The sequence below is a fragment of the Melospiza georgiana genome, chromosome 25 (genome assembly GCF_028018845.1).
Source record: "Melospiza georgiana isolate bMelGeo1 chromosome 25, bMelGeo1.pri, whole genome shotgun sequence".
Taxonomy (NCBI): Eukaryota; Metazoa; Chordata; class Aves; order Passeriformes; family Passerellidae; genus Melospiza; species Melospiza georgiana.
The window spans coordinates 6,608,905-6,634,973 of record NC_080454.1 but is presented as its reverse complement, the minus strand read 5'-3'; the positions used below and the strand labels follow the sequence as shown (position 1 = coordinate 6,634,973).

At 51.5% G+C, this 26,069-nt stretch overlaps 1 protein-coding gene and 1 pseudogene across 2 annotated transcripts; one reads left to right on the top strand and one right to left on the bottom strand.

The window, feature by feature from the left end:
• Positions 1-26,069, top strand: part of LOC131093378 (zinc finger protein 208-like) — a 496,041-nt pseudogene that overhangs the window by 116,363 nt on the left and 353,609 nt on the right.
• LOC131093405 (class I histocompatibility antigen, F10 alpha chain-like) lies at positions 6,584-12,523 on the bottom strand. 2 transcript variants are annotated; one of them, XM_058040562.1, is made up of 9 exons: positions 12,431-12,523; positions 10,448-10,711; positions 9,496-9,771; positions 9,003-9,275; positions 8,811-8,918; positions 8,677-8,712; positions 8,525-8,557; positions 7,469-8,146; positions 6,584-7,019 (listed from the first exon to the last, which is right to left on the bottom strand). In XM_058040562.1, exons 1-8 carry the CDS (start codon positions 12,504-12,506, stop codon positions 8,133-8,135), a joined length of 1,080 nt encoding a protein of 359 aa, XP_057896545.1. In that variant the 5' UTR covers positions 12,507-12,523; the 3' UTR covers positions 6,584-7,019; positions 7,469-8,132. The 2 variants fall into 2 exon arrangements, with proteins under 2 accessions (XP_057896545.1, XP_057896544.1); XM_058040561.1 differs by lacking the exons at positions 6,584-7,019; positions 7,469-8,146; positions 8,525-8,557 and having other exon boundaries at positions 8,608-8,918.

Genomic DNA, 26,069 nt, shown 5'->3' with positions numbered 1-26,069 from the left:
CTGGACCGGTTCCGGACCTGACCTGAGACGTCCAGGACACCTGGAGCTTGCAAGAGAAGCTTGACGCCCTCACCATACACAGTCTGTTTCTTTCCTTTTCTTGTGTTGGGGAGTGTTCTTTTGTTACTTGTAAATAAATAGGTTTTGTTTTCCACTTTGCTCCTCCGAGAAATTCCTTCCCGAACCCGGTGTTGTGGGAGGGGTGGTTGGAGGTTTGTTTTGTTTTGGGGGGCTCCCTTTTGGAGATTTCCCCTAATTTGTCCTAAACCAGGACAATATACTTTTTGGTGCGTTGGCCGGGAAACAGAGGCCAAAAAAAACAGTGGAAAAAAAACCTATAACAATAATATTTTGGTTTTGGCTATTTTGGTGGGCATATTGGTGATTCATAATGTCATTTGGAGTGGAAGCTTGCCGGTATTTCTGGTCCCTAGGGGTTTTTGAAGTTTTAATACTTTTGTGGTCCCTGGGGTTATTTCCTTACCCAAAAATAGCTCTGATGTTGTCCCTAATAAGTAGCTTTTGTAAGCGGGGGGCACTAACCAGAATAGTCATTGTGCTGGTCTTATGTGTGATGATGTGTCGGATAAAAATGCTGGACTTTATTTCAGGAATGTATGGATTGCTGTTATGGTTGTTTACTCAGTTTGTTTGGGGAGAAGAAGGGGAAGGGGCTTTTCAGCCTTTGTCCTCCTTCTTGTCCTCCAAATTGTTGACATCTCTATTAGAAAATACTGAATTTCCCCTGAGTTTGAAAGAAACCATCTTTCTGGCATTTAATTTATTAAGCCTTTTCTATACTGTCTGGAGTGTGTATAAAATGAAGACTGAGATTTCTAGAGGGGTTAGAGACACTCCTGACTTAGGAGTAAAACAAAGCAGGAAAAATCTTGACTGGAGTGGGAAATGGGAGGACATGGGCCAGACTTTAAAGGAATTTTCTGATCCTATAGATTGGGACTTTCCATCTGATCAAATTCAGGATCCAGTCGAGGTGGCAAAGTATTTGAGGGAGAAGTGCCATGGTAATACTAAGGAGGAAAGGGTTACTGCAGTGAGCTGGGCCTTGGCATTTGTTTACCGTACTCTGCTAGATACTGTGGAGCAGCAGATAGCAGAAAGGGAACAGGGAGATAAGTTAGTTACTATCCCAGTGACCCAGGCTACAGCTAACATCCCAGGCTCCAGGCTAGCAGCTGAATCAGACAATAGGCCCCAACCCATGGCTGTTGCAGCTAATACAAGGGGTGGAAAGTGTAAAGGCAAGACTGATCGAAAGGTGGAGGATGATGATGATGATGCAGGAGAAGGACCCTCACCAAAATCAGAGGCCACATCAAGGGGCACAGAATCTGGAGCTAATATTGACTCCTTTTCTCTGAAGGACCTCAGAGGCCTAAGAAAGGATTACAGATGACAACCTGACGAATCTATAATTAGTTGGTTAGTCCGCCTTTGGGATGCTGCAGGGGAGGTTACAATTTTGGATGGTACTGAAGCGAGGCATTTGGGATCCCTGTCACATGATCCTGTCATTGATCAAGGTATGATGAGGGGGGCTAACCCTCACAGCCTCTGGGAACGGGTCCTAAGAAGCGTAGCAGAACGATACCTGTGTACGGATGATCTCTATATGCAGCAGACACGGTGGAAGACCATAGAACAGGGGATCCAACGCCTGAGAGAGATGGCGGTGGCAGAGCTCATTTTCTCAGATGATACAACAACTAGGAATCCGGACCTGGTACCATGCACACCTATAATGTGGAGGAAACTTGTGCGACTTGGGCCACCTGAATACGCTTCTGCCCTAGCAATAATGAAGCGGGATGATACATATGAGACTGTGCTCAATATGGCAAAGAAGCTTCGAGCGTATGCAGATGCTGTGCATGGCCCAACTCATGCCAGAATTGCAGCAGTGGAAACCCGACTGCAGAAACTAGAGGACAAAATAGAGGAGAATCATAAGAAACTCCGGGAAGAGATTAAGGAGGACCTTATTCAAATCTCAGCTGTACAAATTAGAGGCCCTGGTGTCCAACGCTGGCGCTCCTTTGATGGGGAGAGAAGGTACATCCCACGGGCTGAGTTATGGGCTTTTTTGCGTGAGTCTGGAGAAGACATGAGGAGATGGGACAGAAAACCCACCGCTGCTTTGGCACAACGGGTGCATGATTTGAAGAAAAGAGAAAGTATCACCAAAAGGATAGCAGCTCCGGTCGCTCGTAGCCGAGATGTTAAGTATGCTGATGACGATGACATGTCCGATCCCCTTGAAGGAACTTCTAAGGCATATGCCCAAGGAAAGAAGGACAATCTGGCTTAGAGGGGCCCTGCCTCCAGCCAGGAAGAGGCACGGGAGAACCGGGTTTTCTGGAAGGTGTGGATCAGATGGCCTGGCACATCAGAGCCACAAGACTATGAAGCATTGGTTGACACTGGATCACAGTGTACCTTAATGCCATCGGAACACGTGGGGACAGAACCTGTTTCCATTGCTGGAGTGACAGGGGGATCACAACAGTTGACTTTGTTGGAAGCTGAGGTGAGCTTGACTGGGAAGGAGTGGCAGGAACATCCGATTGTGACTGGTCCAGAGGCTCCGTGTGTTTTGGGCATAGACTTCCTCCGGAATGGCTATTACAAAGATCCTAAGGGATTCAGGTGGGCTTTTGGAATAGCTGCAGTGGAGATAGAGGGTATTAAACAATTGAATACCTTGTCTGGACTATCAGAGAACCCATCTGCAGTAGGACTCTTGAAGGTAGAGGAACAACGAGTGCCAATTGCCACCTCAACAGTGCACCGCAGGCAGTACCGGACGAATCGAGATGCCGTGGTACCCATCCACAAAATGATCCGAGAGCTGGAGAGCCAAGGGGTGGTCAGTAAAACCCACTCACCCTTCAACAGCCCTATCTGGCCCGTGCGAAAATCTGACGGAGAATGGAGACTGACTGTGGACTATCGTGCCTTGAATGAAGTGACTCCACCACTGAGTGCGGCTGTACCGGACATACTGGAACTGCAGTACGAGCTGGAGTCCAAGGCAGCAAAGTGGTATGCAACCATCGATATTGCTAACGTGTTTTTCTCCATCCCTCTGGCAGCAGAATGCAGGCCCCAGTTTGCTTTTACATGGAGGGGAGTGCAGTATACCTGGAACCGACTGCCCCAGGGGTGGAAACACAGTCCTACCATCTGTCATGGACTGATCCAGGCTGCACTAGAAGAGGGTGAGGCTCCAGAACATTTACAATATATTGATGATATCATTGTTTGGGGGAACACGGCAATAGAAGTGTTCGAGAAAGGAGAGAAAATAATTCATATTCTCTTGGAAGCCGGATTTGCCATTAAGAAGAGCAAAGTCAAGGGACCTGCCCGAGAAATTCAGTTTTTGGGAGTGAAGTGGCAAGATGGACGGCGTCAGATTCCTGCAGATGTTATTAACAAAATCACTGCTATGTCCCCACCAACTGATAAGAAGGAAACACAAGCTTTCTTAGGTGCTATAGGTTTCTGGAGGATGCACATCCCTGAGTATAGTCAGATTGTGAGACCCCTTTATCTGGTTACCCGCAAGAAGAACAACTTCCATTGGGGCCCTGAGCAGCAGCAAGCTTTCATCCAGATCAAGCAGGAGATCGCTCATGCTGTAGCCCTTGGTCCAGTCAGGACGGGACCAGATGTGAAGAACGTGCTCTACTCTGCAGCCGGGAGCCATGGTCTGTCCTGGAGCCTTTGGCAGAAGGTGCCTGGCGAGACCCGAGGCCGACCATTGGGATTTTGGAGTCGGAGCTACAGGGGGTCTGAAGATAACTATACTCCAACAGAAAAGGAAATCTTGGCCGCCTATGAAGGAGTCCAAGCCGCCTCAGAGGTGATTGGTACAGAGGCACAACTCCTTCTGGCACCCCGACTACCGGTGCTGGGATGGATGTTCAGAGGAAAGGTTCCCTCTACCCACCATGCCACCAATGCTACTTGGAGTAAGTGGATTGCCCTCATTACGCAGCGCGCTCTAATTGGGAAGTTAAATCGCCCTGGGATCCTGGAAATAATTACAAATTGGCCCGAAGGTGAAAGCTTTAGTGTCGCGGATGAGGAACAAGAGGCAGTGACCCGGGTTGAGGAAGCTCCGCCATACAATCAGTTACCAGCAGAAGAAACGCGTTACGCTCTATTCACCGATGGTTCTTGTCGCGTCATAGGGATGAAACGGAGGTGGAAAGCAGCTGTATGGAGTCCCACTCGACGGGTTGCAGAGGCTACTGAAGGAGAAGGCGAATCCAGTCAATTTGCCGAAATCAAAGCTATTCAACTGGCCCTAGGTATTGCAGAGAGAGAGAAGTGGCCAAGGCTCTATTTGTATACCGATTCTTGGATGGTAGCCAACGCTCTATGGGGATGGCTGAAGAGATGGAAAGAGGCGAACTGGCAGCGAAGAGGAAAACCAATTTGGGCTGCGGAAGAGTGGAAAGATATCGCTACTCGGTTAGAGAAGTTACCTGTGAAGGTTCGCCATGTAGATGCCCATGTCCCCAGAAGTAGAGCTAATGAAGAGCAGCAAAACAACCAGCAAGTACATCAGGCTGCAAAGATAGGGGAGTTGAAGATAGATCTCGACTGGGAGCATAAGGGAGAGTTATTCTTAGCACGATGGGCCCATGATGCCTCAGGCCACCAGGGGAGAGATGCCACCTATAAGTGGGCACGAGACCGAGGGGTGGATCTAACCACGGACAGTATCTCTCAGGTTATTCGTGACTGTGAGACGTGTGCTGCCATTAAGCAGGCCAAGCGGGTGAAGCCCCTCTGGTATGGGGGGCGGTGGTCTAAGTACAAATACGGGGAGGCCTGGCAGATTGATTACATCACACTGCCTCAAACCCGCCAGGGCAAGCGCTATGTACTGACCATGGTAGAAGCCACCATGGGATGGTTGGAAACCTACCCTGTGTCTCATGACACAGCCCGTAACACTATCTTGGGCCTTGAAAAGCAGGTCCTTTGGAGGCACGGTACTCCCGAGAGAATTGAGTCGGATAATGGGACTCATTTTAAAAACAATCTTATTAATACTTGGGCTAGGGAACATGGCATCGAGTGGATATACCATATCCCCTATCATGCACCAGCTGCAGGGAAGGTGGAAAGGTATAATGGATTGTTAAAAACCACCTTAAAAGCTTTGGGTGGGGGGTCTTTAAAAAACTGGGAGCAGCATTTAGCAAAGGCTACCTGGTTAGTTAACACTCGAGGTTCCACCAACCGAGCAGGTCCTGCTCAGTCTGAGCTCCTTAATATAGTAGATAGGGATAAAGCCCCAGTGGCCCATGTCAGAGGTTTGTTGGGAAAGACAGTATGGATCAACCCAGCCTCGAGTACAGACAAACCCATCCATGGGATTGTCTTTGCTCAGGGACCAGGTTATACATGGTGGATAATGCAGAAAGATGGAACAACACGGTGTGTACCTCAGGGAGACCTGATTGTGGGATGAGACTCATATATGAATGTCATTGTTTGTTGAATGTGAGACAGAAGGAAACTGTAAGTGTCAAAGGTCTGAGCAAGTAAGATGAGAGGAATGCGTAAGTGTCAAAGGTGTGAGTAAGTGAAATGAAAGTTTTATTGTATATTCACGATATGGGATAAGGGGTGGAGTGTCGTGGGTTGACAGCCTTTATCCCAATATCGTGTGTTGTGTCTGGCAGCTGTGCCTTTTCTCTCTTCCCCCCCCCCGGCCGTCTTGCTGCGGCGGGGCGGGAAAGAGAGGGGGGGAGTGTTTGACCAGGCCTTTTTGGCTTTTGGCTTTTTGCTGCTTGGCTTGGCTAGCCGCTTTGCTTGCTTGCTTTCTGCTTTTTGCGCTGTTTTTTTTTTCTTTTCTTTTGTTCCCTCTTTCTTACCCTCCCCTGAAGATACTGGACCGGTTCCGGACCTGACCTGAGACGTCCAGGACACCTGGAGCTTGCAAGAGAAGCTTGACGCCCTCACCATACACAGTCTGTTTCTTTCCTTTTCTTGTGTTGGGGAGTGTTCTTTTGTTACTTGTAAATAAATAGGTTTTGTTTTCCACTTTGCTCCTCCGAGAAATTCCTTCCCGAACCCGGTGTTGGGGGAGGGGTGGTTGGAGGTTTGTTTTGTTTTGGGGGGCTCCCTTTTGGAGATTTCCCCTAATTTGTCCTAAACCAGGACACCAAGTCAGAAATAAGAGTTTTTATAAAAAGGGAAAAAACCCCAAAATACATGAAACACAAAAGAAAAAGATATATAAATGTATAATGCACATAATAATGTATATAAAAGATATATAGATGTATAGATATATTGATATATTTAAAATACAGAATGAAACCTTACACACAGATCTCACTTAAAATTAGGTCTCTTTGTGGTACACAAGGGGTTTCCCCATCCTTCTGCATTACCCACCCAGAGTAACCAGGTTCTTGAGAAAAAACCTTGCTGCCCCACTTTGGGTGCCAAAATTATGTTCTGGTTAGAAAGCAAAACCAATGAGAGACTCCAAGTCAGAAATACAATTTATTAGGAAAAGGGAAAAAGCCCAAAAATACATGCAATAGTACAAAATGGAACCACTGACAGAGTCAGAATAAAACCGGACACCCTGCTAGTTAGGGTGGTGGTGGCAGTCCAGATGAAACGGTCTTGTTGATGTGGTGATCCCGTAGAAAAGATCTGGCAGCTCTTGTCCTCTGGAAACCAGTGGGTAAGGGCTGCCTGTTCTGTCCCAAAGCCCAGATGATATCCAGGTGGGGATGCTGAGCTCCTCCCCACTGGGCAGAGCATCTCCCAATGGGCTGATATCGGTCTGAGTCATGATTGGTCCTTGATTGCCCATCAAACAGAAATGGCTCCTGGAGGGAGTTCTCTCTGAGTCATGGGGCAAGGCATTGATGGGCCCATACAGTAAGGGTGTGATAGCTCTGAATCCATATGCTTGCCTTCCAGTGGAAGTTAAAAATCCATTAATTCCTCACCTTATTAACCTGTAAAGCAAACCAGACAACAGCCTTGGTTATAGGACTTATGTTTAGATGAGGGCGTGTGAATGGGACAAATACAACCATGGTCACATGCCACCCAAACTAGGACCACATGGTGACACCTAACAAGGTTTCTGTATCAGCACACAGAATTAGATTACTCAAGAACTGTTATCCCCTTTTTGTTTCTATGCCCTTGAGCTTCACATTGGGTGCCAAAATCTGTCCTGGTTTGGAAAGACAGGAGTCTGCTAAGGAAGGCAGGAGCCTCCCCTGAAATGGAGAATGTAAACCCTCCCCACCCCTCCAAATTGCTATAAATTTGGAATTAAGAGACCCTCCGGCAAAAATATGGGAGCAGAAAATAACAGTTCTTTACTAGGCAAGAAAATAAAAAGATAAAATAAACAATGCAGTGCACTGGAGCAACACTGACAGAGTCAGAAAACAACCTGACACTGTTGGCCAGGTTGTTGGTAGCAGTCCCATTGGAAATGTGGCTGCAGTCCTCCTGGAGTGTCAGGTGTGGTTCTATTGGAGCAGGGATCCTGTAGAAAGGTGCAGTCTTCCTCTAAGATCCAGTGGAAGGAGAGGCAGCTGCTGTTCCTCTGGGGATGCAGTGGAGAAAGTCATGCTGGTGGTCCAGAACCTCAAGATTATATCCAGGTAGGAATGCTTGGCTCTCCCCTCTGGGCAGAGCATCTCACACTGGGATGCTGTAGTTCTTATCAGTCAGGCAGTGACATTCAGTAGCCTGTTATCAACAGATATCTCCCCGGTTGTAGAAGAGATAAGGAAAACTGCCTACTTAACAGAAAACAACTGCCATACAGATGGTAAATAGAATACAGTTTGCGTGACAATCCAGGACATGGCCCAAAGCAGGATTTATTGCCACAAGTAGATTTATTGCCCAAAGCAGGATAATTTCACACCAGAACTAAAGCATTGTAAATATTTGTGGTTCTTGTCTTTAAAACACTGGGAAATGGAAAACTGGAAATGAATCCGTTAGAAAGACCTGTGGGGTGGGTGGGAGCAGCAGGATCAGATCTGGTGGCAGCTCTCAGCTTTCCTGGGAAGAGGGAAGGGGCCGGATCCAGCTCCATGGATCACTCAGGCAGTGATTCCTGCCAGGATGAGAGAAGGTCATGGTGTCACCCTGTCCCCATTCCACAGGGTAGACCTGGCTGGAGTCCATGCAGAGCAGAAGCTACTCCAGGATCCCACATGATCCTACTTGAATCCTGCCACAGTCCTGCTCCATCCATCCCACCCAATTCAGAACTGGAATCCTTCCCTGATCTCACTCTATCCATCCTGGACCAATCCTGCTCCATCCATCCCACCTAATCCTGCTCCAGAATCCAGCCCCAGTCCCACTCTACAATTCCCTCTGATCCCACTCTGCATGGACCCCTGCCCTGATCCAGAATCCCTCCCTGATCCCAGTCCATCCATCCTGCCCCAATCCCCCTCTGGAATCCCACCCTGATCCTGCTCCATACCTGTGCTGAAGCTGTTGGTTCCCATGTCCCTTCCTGCAGAAAGAGAAGATCCATGAGATTCCAGCACTGATCACACACTGGGATTAACCCCTGCACCCATCCTGGGATCTGCACAGAGGGGATCCAGAGCTGGATCCACCATTGGAACTCACCAGCTGCCGGGTTGTATCCATTCCTGTCTCTCCTCCCTGTGGAAACAAAGTGGGATCAGTGTCAGTGGCACAGGATTCCCAGAACAGTGCCGGGTGGATTCGTGTCCCTTCCCGACCCCCATCCCATGTGTTACCGGATTGGAGCTTCCAGACGCCGAATCCGATGACGACAATGAGGATGAGGATGGCAGTGATGATGGACACAGAGACCACCATGGTGAGATTCCCGCTAGATGTCGGCTCTGGGAAACGCGGGATAGTGAGGGGGGGAGGGGGATGCCCATTTGGGAATTCCAAATTCCCAATCCCCACATTCCCAGCCTCACCCCAAGCGAAGATCCCAGGCTCTGGCAGTCCGGGATGCTCCACCCTGCACCGGTACTGCTCCTGCTCCTCCGGCAGCGCCTCGATCCTGGCCCAGGTGTGGAAGGTGCCGTCGCTGTTGGGAACGATCCCGCCCCACTCCGTCTCCTGATCCAAGGTTTCACCCCCCTTCATCCAGCTGACTGCGATGGTGTTGGGGTAGAATCCGTACGCGTGGCAGGATAGGATCAGCGTCCTGTGTTCCTCTTTTCCAGACACATGGACATCAGGGGGCTCTGGAATGGGATAATGGTGATAGATATCATTGGAATTCCATGGGAGTGGGACTGGGGTGAGTTCTACCTACGGAATTCCCACAGGAACGGCATGAGAGTGAGATCTACCCATGAAATTCTCACTGGAGATGAGATGTATCCATAGAATTCCCACAGGAATTACTGTGTTCCCAAGCCCCTATCCCCAAATCCCAAATCCCCACAGGAATTCTGCTCCCACCTTTGCGCTCCAGCTCCTTCTGCCCGTATCTGATGTATTTCTGGAGCCATTCGGGGCATTCGTGCTTCAAGTAATTAATCCAATACTCAGCCACGGTCCCATCCTGCTCCCAGCGCCTCCTGATGATCTCACCAACGCTGTCAGCCGCCACAAATCTCCTGGATTCCAGGTCAAAGGAAATTAAATCCCGCCCATCGTAGGCATTCTGGTGGGATCCACGGATGCTCCCATCGGACAGGAGGTCACAGCCGGAAACTCGCAACCTCGTGTGGAGACCTGGAGGGATTGTACCCACAGAGACCCATGGAATTGTGTCCCAGCCCCACAGAGCCCCATTCCAGCCCCATGGAGCCCCAGAGTCTGATGGAGAGCCACAGAGCCTCATCCCAGCTCCTTGGAGCCCCATGGATGCAAATCCTAACTCCACAGATTCCAACCCAAGCCCACAGGTCCCATCCCAGCTTCACAGATCCCATCCCAGCCCCATGGATCACAAGATATCCCATCCCAGCCTAATGCATCCCCATTTCAGCCACTTGGAGCTCTCTGAATCCACATTCGTAACCTATAGATCCCATCCCAGCCCCATGGATGCACATTCCAGCCCTACAATTCCTATCCTAGCCCCACAGATCCCATCCCAGCCCCATGGGTCCCCATCTCAGCCCTACAGTTTCTATCCCAGCCCCACAGTTCCCATCCCAGCTGCATGGATCCAATCCCAGCCCCACAGTTCCCATCCCAGCTGCATGGATCCAATCCCAGCCCCACAGATCCCATCCCAGCCCCATGGATCCACATCCCAATCCATGGATCACAAGATATCCAATCCTAGCCTAATGAATCCCCATTTCAACCACTTGAACCCCATGAATCCACATCCGACACCTATAGATCCCATCCCATCCTATCCCCCCAATCCCATCCCACCCCCACAGATCCCCCCACTCACCCCCGCTCTGGTTGTATCGCTCCTGCAGTGTCTCCAGGTTCTTGGCATCCATGTGCTGGTTCCTCATACTGTTCCGGGTCTGCCACTCCCAAAATCCTGGCTCAACTCCATCCTTCATCCACTGCGTCAGCGGCTCCAGACGGCCCTGCTCGCTGTCGTAGCGCACAAAGGGGATCCCATCCATGAACCCCATTTGCATGTACTGGGGGATCCCTGGGCTGGGCTCTGACACCGCCACGTGCAGGTAACGCAGGGAGTGGAGAACTGGGGGGACACGGAGATTTGGGGGGGTTGAGGGGATCATGGATCAATGAAAGGGGAACTGGGAGAGCTGGGAAGGGGTTTGGGGATCCTGGGGCCAAGGAAAGGGTGTGCAGGGTGGGAGAGGTGGGATGGACAGGAAAGGGCCTGCAGGGGGTCCTGGTGTCCAGGAATAGGGGCTCAGAAGGGGAAGGGGGTGGTGCAGGGACTGGGAGAGTGGGATGGGGGTTCCAGGGGATCCCTGTGCCCAGGAAAGGGGGTCCAGGGATCCCCAGTCCTAAGGAATGAGGGGTCAAAAGGTGGGAGGACCTGGGAATAGGAGTCTTGGGGATCCTTGATGCAGAGGAAAGAGGAGTTGGGAGCTGAGAAAAGCAGGAATGGGTGTCCAGGGGGTCTCAGGGTCAAGGAAAAGGGGGAACTGGGGAAGGCGGGATGGATGAGAAAGGGGGTTCAGAGGGGGATTGGTACTGGATAAGGGAGTGCAGGGGGGTCCCAGTGCCTAGAAGTGAAAATTCAGGACCCCAAAGAACCCCCCGCCAGCAGGACACACGGTTGAAGAAATGGGGGGATGCAGAGATTGGGGGGTCTGGGAGCGTCCAAGGGTCGGGAAGCGGAACCGGGAGAGCCGGGAAGGGTCCAAGATCCAATGAAGGGACTGGGAGAGGCGGGATGGGGGATCCAGGGGCCCCGGTGCCCACCAAAGGGGGTCCAGGGGTCCCCGGTGTTGAGGGCAGTGGGGTCTGGGAGCTGGGAAAGGCAGGAATGGGGGTTCAGGGGTCCCTGGGTCACGGAAAAGGGGATCTGAGGCTGGGAGAGGCGGGCGGATCCCGGGGACGCAGCTCGGGAGATGGAAAAATGAGACGGGGAAAAGGGGAATTCCAGGGAATTCATCTGGATCCCACTGGATCCTCGCTGAGACCCCCTGGGACCCCTAGGACCCTCTGGGACCCCTGGAACCCCTTCCAGGAAGCGCCGGGAATAGAGAACTGGGAGGAAGCAGAGATTCGGGAGATCTGGTGGTGCAAAAGCCGAGGAAAAGGGCGGGTCTGGGGTCTGGGAAGGCCTTGATGGCCGGGAATGGGGGTGCAGGGGGTCCCGGAGAACTGATGGGGGTGCGGGGAGATCCCAGTCCCGGATCAGGGGTGCAGGGGGGTCCTTGCACCTGGACATGGAGATTCAGGGATGTCTCAGTGCCCAGGAATGGAGGTTCAGGGGGGTTCCCCCGTCGTTATTCGGGGTTCAAAGGGATCCTGATCCAAAGGACTGGGAGATGCGGTGGGTCCCTGGGCCAGATAAGGGGGTGCAAGGGGATTTCCCTGCCAAGAATGGAAGTTCAGGTGATTCTTTTCCCAGAATTCGGGGTTCAGGTGGGTCTCAGAAAAAGGAGTTTCACGGGGTTCCGGTGCTGGGGAAGGGGGCACAGAGGGGTCCCCGTGCCCAGAAATGGGCGCTCAAGGGGTGCCCGTGCTCAGGAATGGGGGCTCAGTAGATTCTGATGCCCGAGAATGGGGGTTCAGGAGGGTTTCCCTGCCCAGGAATGGGATCCAGGGCAGTCCCGGTGCCAGATGAGGGGGTACAGGAGGGTCCCGGTTTGGGGGAGGGGATAGAGGACCCAAAATGGGGCAATGGGGGGTTCCCGCGCCCGGTAATAGAAGTTAAGGAGGGTCCCGGTGCCCGGAAATGGAAGTTCAGGGAGTTCCCGGTTTCGGGGTTCCCACTCACCTTTGGTCGCGCCCCCCGGGTCCCCCAGGAGCCCCACGAGCCCCCAGAGCAGCCCCAGACCCAGCGCTGGAGCCATGGCGCTGCTCGGCTGCGGCCCCGCCCCAGCCATGGCCCGGCTCCCACAGCCGCCTCCGGCCCCGCCATTGGCCCCGCTGTCTCCTGCCCGCCAATGGCAGCCCGATCTGTCAGTGACGTCACCGGTCACTGAGCAGATCCCGGTCTCGCAGGTTGGGACGCGGAAGCGAAAGGGACCGAGGAGGGCGGGGCGGGGGAATTGCAGAGAATCCCTCTGGATCCCGCTGCGACCGCCCTGGAGCCCTCTGAGAACCACCTGGGAACCCCTGGGACCCCCTTAAGGAAGCGCCTGGAGGGGAGAACTGGGGGGATCCGGAAATTTGGGAGATCTGGGGGTGCAAAGGTGAAGGAAAAAGGCGGGTCTGGGGTCTGGGAAGGGCGGGAGGGCCGGGCAGGGGTGCAGGGGGTCCCAGAACACGTGAAGGGGGTCCAGGAGGGGTCCCAGTCCCGGATAACGGGGTGCAGGGGGGTCCCCCTGCCCAGGAACGGAGGTTCAGGGGGTCCTTGTGCCCAGGAATAGGGGGTGAGGGCAATGGGGGTTCCAGGGGGTCCCTGTGCCCAGGAAAGGGGGTGCAGGGCCCCCGGTGTTGAGGAAGGTGATGGGTGGGGGTTGGGGAAGGCAGGAAGGGGGGTCCAGGAAAAGGGGGTGCGGGGGGGGTATTGGGGCTGGATGAGGGGAAGCAGGGGGATCCCGGTGATGGATAAGGGGGTGCAGGGGTTCCCTGTGCTGGATAAGTGTTGTATTCTTGTTGTTATTCATATTTCTCAAGTCCCATACTGTAGCAAGCTCTTTTCTCTGCAGCACAGTTCTTCATGTGTCTTCTTAGGGGCTCCTCCTGGGCTCTCGACCCACCCCTTTTATCCCAGCTATCTTTACGAGCCACAGCTGCTGCCCAACCAAGGACTTCGCAGCTATGACTCATTTAGAATAGCTAGGACCCACTTATGTAACACATAGGATTCTCACTACATTTCAGTTGTTGTATTCTTATTGCTGTTATAACAATACATATATTCACAGATAAGATATATCCACAGATAAGGGGGTGCAGGGGGGTCCCTGTGCCTGAGAATGGAGGCTTTGGGAGGGTTCCAGTCCCGGATATGGGGGTGAACAGGGGTCCTGGTGTTGAATAAGGGCATGCAGTGGGGTCCTGGTACCCTGGAATGGGGGTTCAGGGGGAGTCCCTTCCTGGGAATCAGGGTTTGGGGGGGTCCCGGTGCTAGATAAGGGCCTGGCTGGGATCCACTGCAGGGGGTCCTCGTTCACAGGAATGGGGGACTCAGGGGGGTCCTGATCCTGTTCAGGGTGTGAAAAACAAAATTCACTGCTTAGAGTTTTTAAAAGTTTAATAGTAATAGTAATAGTAGTAATAATAATGAGAATAAGAATAATAACAATAACAATAATAATCCAGAAAAGGACGATATTTTCTCCCCCCCTCCCATGCGCTGGAGTGCTCTTGGCCAACAGCCGAAGAACACAGGGGTGTACACAGACAATGTTATCTTTATACTGTTACATTGCTGAGATATATGCACATTCAAGTGTTTCATGCATTATTCAAAAATTCTTGTGAACTTTCTGATGTTTTGGGAAGTTCTTTCTTAGACTTCTTCACACTCCAGCTTATCTGCACAACATCCTGTGTGTCAGGTCAATATATTTTTTTTTGTGTCTCCATCCTGCTGTTTCACATCCTCTGATAAGGATGCAGTATGGCCTCCCTAATTTTAACATGGTATTGTCTAATTGTCCTCTGGTGCTCTGCTTTGTGTCACGGTTATCATATTACTTGGACAGGCTAGTCAGTGGATGGCCTTACACTGTTTTTAGTTACACAAAAGCCTTTTTCACATCTTATGTTTTGCTAAGTCCTATTGAATCATGATTTTAAAGGGTTAGGATTTTAGCTGAGTGTTAGAACCAATTCATGTTGAAGTTAGATACACCAATGTTAGGTTAATGATTATTGGATGCTTAAGCTAAAGCTAATTGTTATATTATGAGCTCATCTGTAGAAAGAAGTGGAGCAAGTGAACCATTATAGGAACATATTGAAACCAGTAGAACAATGCCCAGCACCTGATGAAGACCTTCCTGACTTCATCCCTGGGACCACTGGCCCAATTTGAGACCACCGACCCAATTCAAGAGAAGAATTGCGAACGCGTGAAAGACTAATAATCTCATTATAATACAACGCGGGGATGGGAGGTGCTGGGGTTATGTACATGTATTATTTTGGGAAATAAACAGAAGGCAAAAATCCTTATGCAGTGCGGTCATGCATTTTGAGAATGACTCCCCTGTGCTGCCCACCAGTGTAATAAACGTGCAACTTTCTAACTTTTGACTAGTTAGAGAGACTTTGTCCATGATCCTCAGTTTTAATGATTCAGTTACAAAGCCAGCCAGGAGGAGGCTCTGCTGGGCTGTGAGACCAGCTCAGGTCATGGACCCCCTTGGTGCATCCTGTGGAGAAGTGGCTACATGACAGAAATCACGTAGACATTCGCTTGTTAGACGACCAGGAGTTGGGAAAGTACCGAACACAGCTAGTTGGAGTTTTTGCACCTGCAAGATAGCGTGTCCTTGGGCCTAGCTGGGTATGATAACAAGTGGACAGAGAGACGTGGGAAATAGAGAATGTAGGCCCAAAGGAATGAGGAAGAGTTGATGGTATAGTTTAACCAATAGTTCGCTTGGCTTACAGAATATTCATAAGCTTATTACTTGCTGTATAAGTGTCTGATGCTCTCTTCAATAAACGGAACTTGCTGTTGACTCATATTGAGCCCCGAGTTTTCCCTGCACCTGACAAATGGCTCATCCCCGACAAAGGCCGCATTCTGCAACAGCACCCCCAGGATATTCCTGGAAGAGTGGGCTCTGCTGCACAGACTGTTCATCCAGCAGCAGACAAGGACCCCTGACTACTAAAACTCCAGACAAAATGGTATGTTTAAAAATTGAGACAGTTTTAAACAGTGACCGGTAAGGCGTGGTCAGGAGAGGCCCTTTGGTAAGTCGTGGGAGATGTCCATGTGCAATTTGTGCCTCTGTAGTGTGCTTGCAAGCTGAAGTTGCAGTTGAAATCTGGTTGCCAGCAGAAAGAGTTGTTGAACTGTTGTACTGAGCTCGGGCTTTTGGTGCTGCCATTTGTTTCAGCATAGAGAGCTCAGTTTGCCACCAACTGGGGCTAGCAGTCGTAAGGGCAAATGCTGGTCTAAGGTTGTTATAACTGAGTTGGTGTGTGTGGAAAGAAATACCCCTTTCACAGTGAGTTTGTGTGTGTGGAAAGAAATACCCCTTTCACAGTGAGTTTGTGTGTGTGAACTTTCTAGTTTTGGGGAGCAGTGACACCTGGTGTTTGAGTATAACCATTCTTTCATAAGGCTTAGTGTTCAGGTGTTAACCAATCCTTTGCCTGTGGGACCTGGGAGGCGAGGATCAAACGCTGTAACACGGTGCCTTTGTGGTCCCTATCCTTGTGGAGTTTGCAAAGATGCAACTTTGGATTCATCTGGTGTAGTGTGAGATTTTGCTGACTATTGTGTAAAAGTTACAATTGTAACAAGCTGGTAATTTTTGTTGTGTGTCATCTGTGTTAAGCTGTGTGTTAAGCTTGAGCCTGAGTCAAGAGGGTTAAGCCACCCTTTTAGAAGGGTTTTAACTTAAACTGGTGTTTGTGGGCTGTCAGAGCTGTAACAGAGACAGCTTGTTATAAGTTGATTCCCAAGACTTGAGGTACAGGAGAGCTGTGTGGGTTTTTCCCCTGCATTGTGGTAATTTGATTCTTGGGACTGTATAGTTCTGTGAGATTTTAAGATTTTGTTTGCAACAAGTGCAGCATTTTATGTGGAAAAACTAGTGTGGTGATTTATGTGCATTAAAGCAAATTAAAAGAATTCCAGGAATTCCCCCCCGCCCCCATTTGTGGTGTTTGTGGGCATATCAGATTTTTTGCTGTAACAGGGACAGCCTTTTTATTTATTTTATTTGTGGTTTGACAGAGTAAAGGAATCCCTTTACCTTGGCATATTGAAAAGTGCATATTATTGTGAAAAGTGCATATTATATGTCTCTATGCAGATATAAAATACTATATGTATTTTGTTATAGTGATTAATAGGGCAGTATCAACATTTTAACAGTATGGTAAATGCAGTTTTCTAGTTAAGGTAGGAACTATGTATGTGGGATACTTTTTTAAGAACTGAATGAGGTACTTGCACCAGATAGCAGCCACAGGACACCTAAATCTTTCAGAGAAAGAGAATTTACTGCTCTCTTATCAGAAGAAACGAACTGCTTCCCGCCTTGCTCAGCCATGAAGACGCCGCTGAGGATTAGGAGGCAGAAGTTGACACTGACCAGACAGAATCCTTTGTTTGAATGGAATTTATGCATCATGTATGAGGTGTATGAATATGCAACAGGCTATTGTTTTTAAGGGTTAATCCTCTTTTAACGGGTGCCCTTTTTCGGGCTTATTTTGCCCAGAAAAGGTACCCGGTCCTCCGTAACTTTCTTCTTATTGTCTCGTATTGTCCTAATCTCAATTGTTCAAATTTTTATTACTCTAATTATATTACTATTTTTACGACAATTTTTTTACTATTAAGCTTTAAATTATTTTTAAAAGTGATGGGCGTTTTTCACAATGGAGGCATGGGAGGAAAAGTGGATTTAAGGGTCTTCACTTAGTTCTCATTACTCTGGTCTGCAATTTTGGAGCTTTTTGTCAGAAATCGCTCCCTTCCCCCACTCATCTACAGAGCTTTGGGCAGTTTTCCTTTTCTTGCGGTAAATTAAAGCGGTGCACTAATGCGCCTAATTAGGGGTAGGAAAACTGAGGGCTTTCCTCGGAGCCGGAGCCACCGGAGCCGCAGTGCCGGGAAAGCCGTGGCGGGAGCTGCGGAGAAGTTTGTTTGTGTTTTCACCTCAATCCCCTCGGGCCCGGGCCCGTTCCAGGGCTGTTCCTCAGCTCCGGCTCTGCCCTCACGCAGCCCGGGGCGCCCGGAGAGCGCGGGGCGGGGCTGTGCCGTGTGCAGAGCCCGCCCCTGGCTGGGATTGGGCGATGGTTCCGTCAGTCGTGGTTGTGGCGCGCTGATTGGTGGGAGCGGGGCGGAGCAGGGCCCCGGTGGCGGGCTGAGGGCGGCCGTGGCTGGGCAGCGGCGCCATTGTCGGAGCGTGTGTGCGGTGCCGTGAGCGGCGGCAGCGGCCGGAGCGCGGTGAGGCGGCGGCGGAGCTCGGAGGCGGCCGCAGCGCAGGTGGGAGCCGCGCTGGGTTGTGCGGGGGCTCAGGGCTGGCTGCGGGCCTCGGGGGCGGCAGGGGGCTCGGGCGGGTTCGTTGTGCCGTGTCCGGCGCGTGTTGCCGCTGGCGTGAGGGCGCTGCGGGAGCGGCTGCCCGCGGTCTCCTTGCGGCCGCTGCCTCGGCAGGAGCCGCTGCCGGAGCAGCGCTGGCTCGGCGCGGTTGCTGTGGCTGGGACAGAGGGGGCTGCCCCGTGCCCGGGGCTGTGCGGGGAAATTGCCGTGGCCGGAGGTTTCTGTGCCCAGAGGAGACAGAGGAGTCCTGTAAAAGTGACTTTATTGCTGAGCAGAGGGAGAGGCCGTGGGGCATTTGCCGTGCGCTCTCTGCCGTTGTTATAGGTCGCAGCCCCTTTTTTATTCTCATTTTTCTGGCCTCGTCGCCCTCTCCCTTTGCCCACTGCCTGAGGTGCTTGGAAGGTTCAGACCTCCCGATCCGCCAACTGCATGTCCTCGTTAATGTGCACCCCCACTTCTGTATAACAGCCGATATTCACGGCTCTATTAAGTCTTTCCTCTTCTGGAAGTTCAGGAATTTAGCGGGACTTTCTGTGAGCAGCAGTCCATGTTAATTAGTAACATTTATTGAAGCTGGTGATTGCGTCCCTTACTTCCTTATCTACAAGTCCCTGGCCCCTCGCTCAGCTGCTGAATGAGCTGCACTCTGAAGGTGTGGAGCATGGTCGAAAGATGAGAGTTGCTGTAGCACATCAGAGGAGAAACAGCATTCGTTTAACCCATGGTCTGCCAGGGAGCCACAAAACCGTGTCCCATTCCCATCCTTTCCATGTTTGGACCAATACATGAGCTGCTTTCTTGTTTCCGTTGTTGTTTTGTTTTTCACCACGTTTCCTTTGTCATCTCTTTGCAAAAGCAGTTTGAGACATTTAATTTTCCACTAACCCCTATTTTTCTGCTAACAGATGATCTGATCCCATCCCATGTGTAAAGTGTTGTGTTCCTCATTTCAGTGGGTTGGTCAGCAGGAAGGTCAGGAGCTGGAGCTGTTTGGTTGGTTATTATTGCGAGGGCAGCTTGTAATCTAATGATGCCATTGAAATGAGAAATGGTTTCTGTGGCTCCTGATATGAACTGGTTCGGGTTCCCAGGGGCTGGTCCATGGTGTTGTAGGATTTGTTCTGCTGGCTGTTCATCTTTTCCCTGTTTTTGGCTGCTCTCTCCAGCCAGGGCTGCATCAATTGACTGCCTTTCTCTAATTCATCAAATCCTTGGATTCCCAACTGATTTCCCTGAATTTTTGGTAGCAAAAAATCCCCAGTGCTCTAATATACCCTATAACACAGACAGTGACAGCACATGTTGGAGTGGGCAGAGGGCTGATTCCCCCCATTTGTTTATAGTGAAGTTTTCCCAACATTCTCCATTTGCTGTTTCTCTTTGCAGCTTCACCGGTTTCTGTTGCAGGGTCAGATATCCTCCCCCTGGGCTCTGCCTTGAGCTGTGCAAATTCCATCAGTGCCAGCAGGCAGAGCTTGGGGTGAGGGGCAGAGGGAATCAGCCCAATTCCTGCCCCGGGCAAGAGACCCAGGTGCATTGTCCACACTTTGCCCAGCAGTGTTCATTTGCATTTCTAAAGCTCCTCTGGAGGCTGCCGGGAATGAAGCTTCTCTTCCTGCTGCTGGGCAATGTTGATGTTTTGTTGCTGGTCGTTATCTCTGTGGGTGTCTTTTGTGCTGTTCCCAGTCTGTTCAGGTGTTAAACTCATCTCCATTGAGTGGTGTAACACCCCTTAAATAAAACCTTTGAAATTCCTTTCCCCAAGGCAAAGACAAACCAAGCCTGAGCAGAGAAAGAAGATTTAGAAGAATCAAACTCTGTACATTTTGCAGCAGTGCAATGGCAGGCAGCCCAGAGTGTGGGTGTCAGTGAGCCCCAGAGTGGAATTGTGCCGTGGTGTTCCCCAGCAGCTGTGGCAGTGCAGGCCCAGCCAGCGCTGAAGCTGCAGCAGTGGCAGCAAGGCTTGGCCCCAGTGGCTGGAGCTGGCAGAGGAGGGTGGCCAGGATTGCAGAGGATTCCAGGCGAGGATCTGTGGGCAGGCGCAGGGGCTTGGCCCGCTGTGGAGCCCTGGCTGCTGCTGCGTTTCCTTCAGGGCAGGCTCAGGGGCGGCCTCCCATCCTCGTGCTGCGGACGGGAAGTGCAAATCTCCGGGGCTCCAGAGCCCTTGAGGCCAGGCTGAGGGGTCCCCCCGTGTTGAGCTGTGCTGGTGGCTGTTTGTGGCCTCAGGGACACTTGGCATGGGCCCCTTGGCCACCAGTGGTGCTGCTTTGCACTCCTTGGGCAGGAGCCGATGTCCTGGCTGGGTGTTGGCAGCAGCAAAGTGCCAGGGCAGGCTCTGTGCCAGCCCAGCTTCCTGTGGGAGAATATCCCTTGATATCTGCTCCAGTGGTTGCTGAAGGAGTGAGAATTGCTTTTGCCCCCCTGTTAGGTGCCATGGTGTCAGCAGAAGATATTGAAGCCTTCCTGCTCAGGGCATTTCAGTGCCAGGCTCTCACAAGCACCCACAGCTCCGTGGGTTGAGCTGAGCATGGGGCGGTGACCTGCGCTGTGTCTGATTCCCCTTCCTTAATAACAGCCTGTCTTTTAGCTCTTTTCCTTTCTGCTGCCCTTGCAGAGCCATCCACAAACACATTTTCTCCCTCAGGCCAGGGAATGTCCCATCATCAATCTGTCCCAGCCTGGATCTGGAGCTCTGTCCCTTGAGTGCAGTCCTGGGTTCCTTGCCAGCCCCTCTCCAGGCTGTTCAAACAGGAGGCTGGGTTAAACCCTTGCCCTGTCCTCAGTTTTTAATCGTCCTGTGCCACTGAACAAGTTTCATACTGTAATAAGCGAGCCCTGCTCATCCATTTAGAGGCTCTTTTGGTTGTCAGGCCTTTAACTTGAGGCCAGACTTGAACTGTAGGAGATCATATATAGAGTTAAATATTTTAGCACAAGAATTCGTTTGGCAAGACCCTGTTTAATATCCACCTATAATTCTGAAATAACCAAAAAGGGCCAGGAGACTTCTTCTCCTGTGTAATGCCTTTATTAAAAAGTGATCAGCTCAGGATTGGGCGGCTCGACGGTCTGCAGTGTCCCTCGTCTCTCCCAAGGCAACTCCGAGGAGGAGGATATGCACAACTCTGTCCACCAGGGGCAGAGCTGGGGATCAGATCCTCTTGGGAGCCTTCAGGGTCTCCTGATCCCATAAGATGGTACCTCAGTCCGGGTCTCCCAGACCTCCCAGTCCTGGCCCGGGGGATCTCGAGGACAGGGTGAGGAACGACAAAGGTTTCCCGCATCTCTGCAGGCCCAGCGCCCTGCTCCTCACATCCAGACATCACTCCAGTCTCTCAACTCTTATTTGGCTCGTTGTTTTTGGGGTCTTCTCAGTACAGTAGAGGACTATGCTGCATTGGTCTTGGAGTCACTTTGCATAACCCCCCCCCACCTTCTCAGGTGTGTTCAGTATGAGAAAGGTACAACTTAGCCTCGGGCAAGGCTGTGCTAATACAAAAGGAGCGATTAGCCTCCAGGACCCGTGATTACAATAACAAAACACACAGAACTTGGGCAGGGCCAGTGGTCTGGCTGCCTTTTTGAAACTTTTTCTCATAAAAAAAATATTAACCGAATTTTTGTTCATAACAATTCAAGTTTTTTTTCTCTGTCTGGAAGGCCCAGGCCAGCCACCTCAGGTAACCTTCATTTTAACACTTGAAAATTCTGTGTTTCCTCCCCCTGTCCATCCATCCAGTTTGTTGACTGGCAGGATAGGAGTATTGTAGGGAGACATCCTTGGCTCCAAAAGCCCTGCCTTTAACAGGGACTCAATACCAGGCTGTGACCCCTTCCTTCCCTCTCTTATAACAGGATATTGCTTGTCCTCGTTGCTTTACAGTAATTTTTAGAGGCTCCATATCTAATTTTCCCTGTTTCCCTGGGGCTGCCCACACTTTGGGGTTCACTTCAGCATGGGCCTTGTAAGATTTTGGCACAAAGGTAGAACAAATTTACCCTCTGTAACCCCTTTTACAGTATTAAAATCCAGCTCTCAAATTCCTTCCTATTTAATTACAATCACAGGAGGAAGAAAAAGAAATTCATTTCTTTCAAACCTATCCCCCACAGCTTCTAATAGTAGTTGAACAAATCATACCTGCTCATCTTTCCCACTCCTTTCCCTTCCCCTTTAGGTCTAAGATTCAGAGTGGATTGAGAGGCCCATGTGTCCATCAGGAAATGCCTCCACTCAATGCAGACCCACCCACCGTGAATGTTCTCAAGGGCTGCAGTGTGGAGGGTCCTTTGTGTGATGGGAGCTGTGACAGCCCTGCCAATCCATGTCCATCAAGGGGTGGACTTGCTGGTCCTGAAGGTGCTGCAGTCTGTGCTTGCAGTGTCCTTGTGCCCTGCAGCTGGAGCCCTGGTTCCTTGCCAGGGGCTGTTTGGGTGGGCTCTCCCCTGCCGAGGAGGGCAATGCCTCTGCCAGGTGCTTGTGGCCGAGCCCGTGCCCTGGGTGCTGGGGCCCCCTTGGGCCCTGGTGTTGATCCCTCAGGGGCTGTAGGAGCTGTGCCCTGGCCTTTGCCTTCAGCTTGGCCTTTTGCTGCTCCCTTCTGGCACTCACCTGCTGTGCCTTTGTGCCCAAGTGCTGCAGGGCCTTCTTGTGCCCCTCCTACAGTGCCCCTCAGTGCCTATGGGTGCCTGTCTTGCTTTACAAGAGAGGTGTCTGCTTGGGAAGGCAGAGAAAGCCTCTCTTGGAATGGAGAATGCAAACCCCCTCCCTTTTCGTTTTTAGACTAGTGAAATGAAGGGGCTCTCAGGCAAAGATATGGGAATAGGAATACCAGTTCTTTACTAGTGTGTATAATAAAGCAAACAAACACCAACAGCTGCAGCACTGACAGCAAACAGAGCCCGGACCCAGTCCCGGCCTTTGGGCTGCGGCGCTTTCCCCTTCGGTGCAGTTCCGGGCACGGCCGGCAGGGGCGCTGGTGGCTCCCGCAGGGCGGGGCAGCGCATCCCTCCCATGGGAACCTCTCTGAACGGAAATAGAACGATCCCTTCATCTAACTCTTTCACTTTTTTACCTTCTCTAGCCTTTCTCCCGTATTTTGGGAAAGAATTTGTAGAGGGCTTCCTTTTAACTGAGCTCGTAGTGTATTGATAAGGTGCTTCCTGTAGAGAGAGAGAAAATTTCTCTGGACAGCCGGAGCTGTGGTTACCAAGGGGACGTAACTCAGAGCAGGACGGGGTCAGGGGAGGATATCCCGCCGAGGCTCGGTGGGAGTGTGGGCAGGGTCTGCAGCCGGAATCGTCAGAGGGGGATCTTCCCGTGGAGCCCGAGGCGGAGTGTGGGTAGCCCCCACATGGCTGATGGCGGCTGATCCGGCAGCTCCCGGCAGAGCAAAGGCAGGTGGGAGAGCCCGGCAGCAGCGGCGGCGGTGCCCAGCACAGGTGGCACGGGCAGGGCAGCCGGGGATGGGATGGCTGGGACCCCCCCTGGGTGCAGTGGGCACGGTGAACTCGGAGCAGGGGCAGGACAGAGCAACCCCCATCTTCCCCAGCATGGCCGGCGGAGCAGCCGCGGGCCAGGCAGTGGGAGCAGGGCACACAAATTGAGCGACAGCGCCGGGGCAGGTGGAGCTGCCCTGGGCAGTGAGGCCGCACCTGGGATGGAAACCGGGGCAGGCGGAGCTGAGGCGGGCAGCGAGCCGGGACCCGGGACAGGCGCCTCGGCCGCGAATGGAGGGGGCAAGACCTGCAGAGGATCCCACTCTCTTTCTGATTTTTCCTCTTTTTCCCCTCCCTTTTATTTCCCCTTTTCCTTGTCTTCTTTTTCTCAGGTGTTTCTTATACTTTAAATATTTTTATTCTGCTAAAATCTCCTCTCTGACATATGGCATATTCTCTTTCTTCTAGATTAAACAGGTTTTTTTAACTAATAAATCCAGAGCCTAACAAATCTCAACTTTTGCTTGGATACTTTGAAATGGTCTGCGCATTAACTCACAACCTCCTAATGTTGTTTTTCTCATCATGTTTTTATTTATCCTTTGACAAAATAAGCATCTTTCAGTTACTTGCTCTGTTACTCCAAAAATCCCAGTGCGCCCATAGTTCCTTAAAAAATGATCACACAAAGCTTGAGTACCCGAAGGGGGTTTTCTGATGCATGTCTTGTAATATTTTCCTAGTAAGCACATTTTATTAAGTAATTGTCTTCCATCAAGAAGTTTCCAGTTCCCTGATTTATCTTGTTTACTTCCTATCTTGTTTAATTCTTTTTTCTTGGCTTCCCTAAACTTTGGAATTTCCAGTTTTTCCTCGTTTGGAGTTAAAATTAACATAACTCTTTCAGCTCCATTTTCTGCTGCATCCTTAGCTTTGTACTCTGCCCCCAGTTTGCCCAGTTTGCCTCTCCTTTGGCCCGGGCCGGGTTCCCCCCCACCCGCAGCGGCTGGAGCAGCCGAGAGCCCCGCGCTGCCCATCCCGACCTGTCCCGGCTCCATCCCCGCTCCTGCCGCGGGCTGCGAGGGCTGCGAGAACGGGGCACCGAGGGTGTGGCTGCTGCTGGGGGAGGAGGAGGAGGGAGGGAAGGGCAGGGATGAAGGGGAAGGAGGAGGTGGGGTTAGAGGGGAGGAGGAGGGGGAGGAGGGATGGAAGAGGAGGGATGGCGGCAGAGGGAGAGCAGCAATGGAAGGAGGAGAAGGATGTGGGGTTAGGGAGGAGGAAGAGGAGAAGGGATGGAAAAGCAGGGGTGGTAGAGGCGAAGGAGGTGGAGATAAGACAGAGGAGGAGGGGGGAAGGAAGGGGTGGAGCGGGAGGAAGAGGAAGAAGAGGGACAAAGGTGGATCAAGGCTGAGCTGAGGGAACCACGTCGTCGATCCCTGCCTGAATTCGCTGCCCCCACCTGTGGGATCATCGCCCCCCAATCGCGCCTGTGAGTGGGGAGGGGGAGCTCGCCCCAGATATCCTGGGGTGTCCCTGGGTTGGGTTTTTGGGGGGATGTTTGGAGAATGAAGCAGTCCAAGGCTGAGCGGAAAAGGCCCCCTGGGGGACATCGGGGGGTGGCGGTGGCGGCTGCCGGCAGAGGCAGCCTGGAGGAGCAGAGCCCTGTGTCCCCCAGGAGCCCAAAGGGGGGAGCCCAGAGAGGGGGGAGCAGCGCCATTGGCAGGAGCCTCAAAAGCCTGGAGAGGGGCAGGGGGGACTCCTTGGAGCTGCTGCAGCCCCGAGCAGAGAATGAGGGGAGAAGGGAGCCCGGGAGCCCAAACAGCCCCGGCATCCCGAAATGGGGAGAGCAAATCGAGGGGAGCTTTTGGGATTGCTGGGACTGCCAGCAGCCTGGGCAGAGCAGGCACCAGGCACAAGGGGGACCCCCAATCCAAGCGTGACCCCCAGCAGCTGGGACAGGGGGGAATCCCTGAACAGCAAAGGGGAAGGACCAGGGACTGGGAGCTCCTGGGAGGCTTTTTCAGGGCTGAATCTTGGTGTTTGGGAGGTTTTTCTGGAGCTCAGGTGGCCAGTGATTGTAGAGATTTACTTGGGCAGAGGGACCTTCAAACTCAACGTGTGTTGGGGAAGATGAAAGAGGAAAACCTTATAAATACGATTGTCTTGCAAAAGATGTTGAGAATATAGAAAGTATAAGGAAGATTAAAATGAAAGCAAGCTCTGAGATACCTCAGTTAGTGAACAACTGGAAAACAATGGTGTGGCCCAACTGAAGGTAGTCCCCTTTTGATGAAACAATTCCCTCTGCTTGCAGACAGATCCAGACCCTACTAGCTCAGCAGAAGGAGTCCAAAGAGGAGTTTTTAGGGTGTAAAATGTAACACAGTATGGTGATGTAATGATTGTTACAGGCTGTATGTAAATGCTGCAGGATTTGTATCTTCTACTAGATTGGTTGGTGAGAAATAGAATATTCAACACAGAACAAAATTTATTGTGTTGTAACAGGAACCTTACTCTCTTATGCTCTTGCCTGTCTTACTCTTTTACCCTCTCATCCTCTCTACCCCTCTCTTCTCTCGGGCCTGCTCCAAGCTGTGCCTGGCAGCTCCAAGCAGGGCCCTGCACCCAGGCCCTTTGCAATAAACCTCAAGTTCCATGACCTGGCTGCAGAGATCTCTCGTCTCCATCTGTCCCGCTCATCCCTTGTTTTCCCCAAACCAGGATTTCCCATCACCAACCCCTGGGAGGCTGCGAGGAAGAGGAAGATGCCCCGGGACACTGAGGCAGGTGAGGA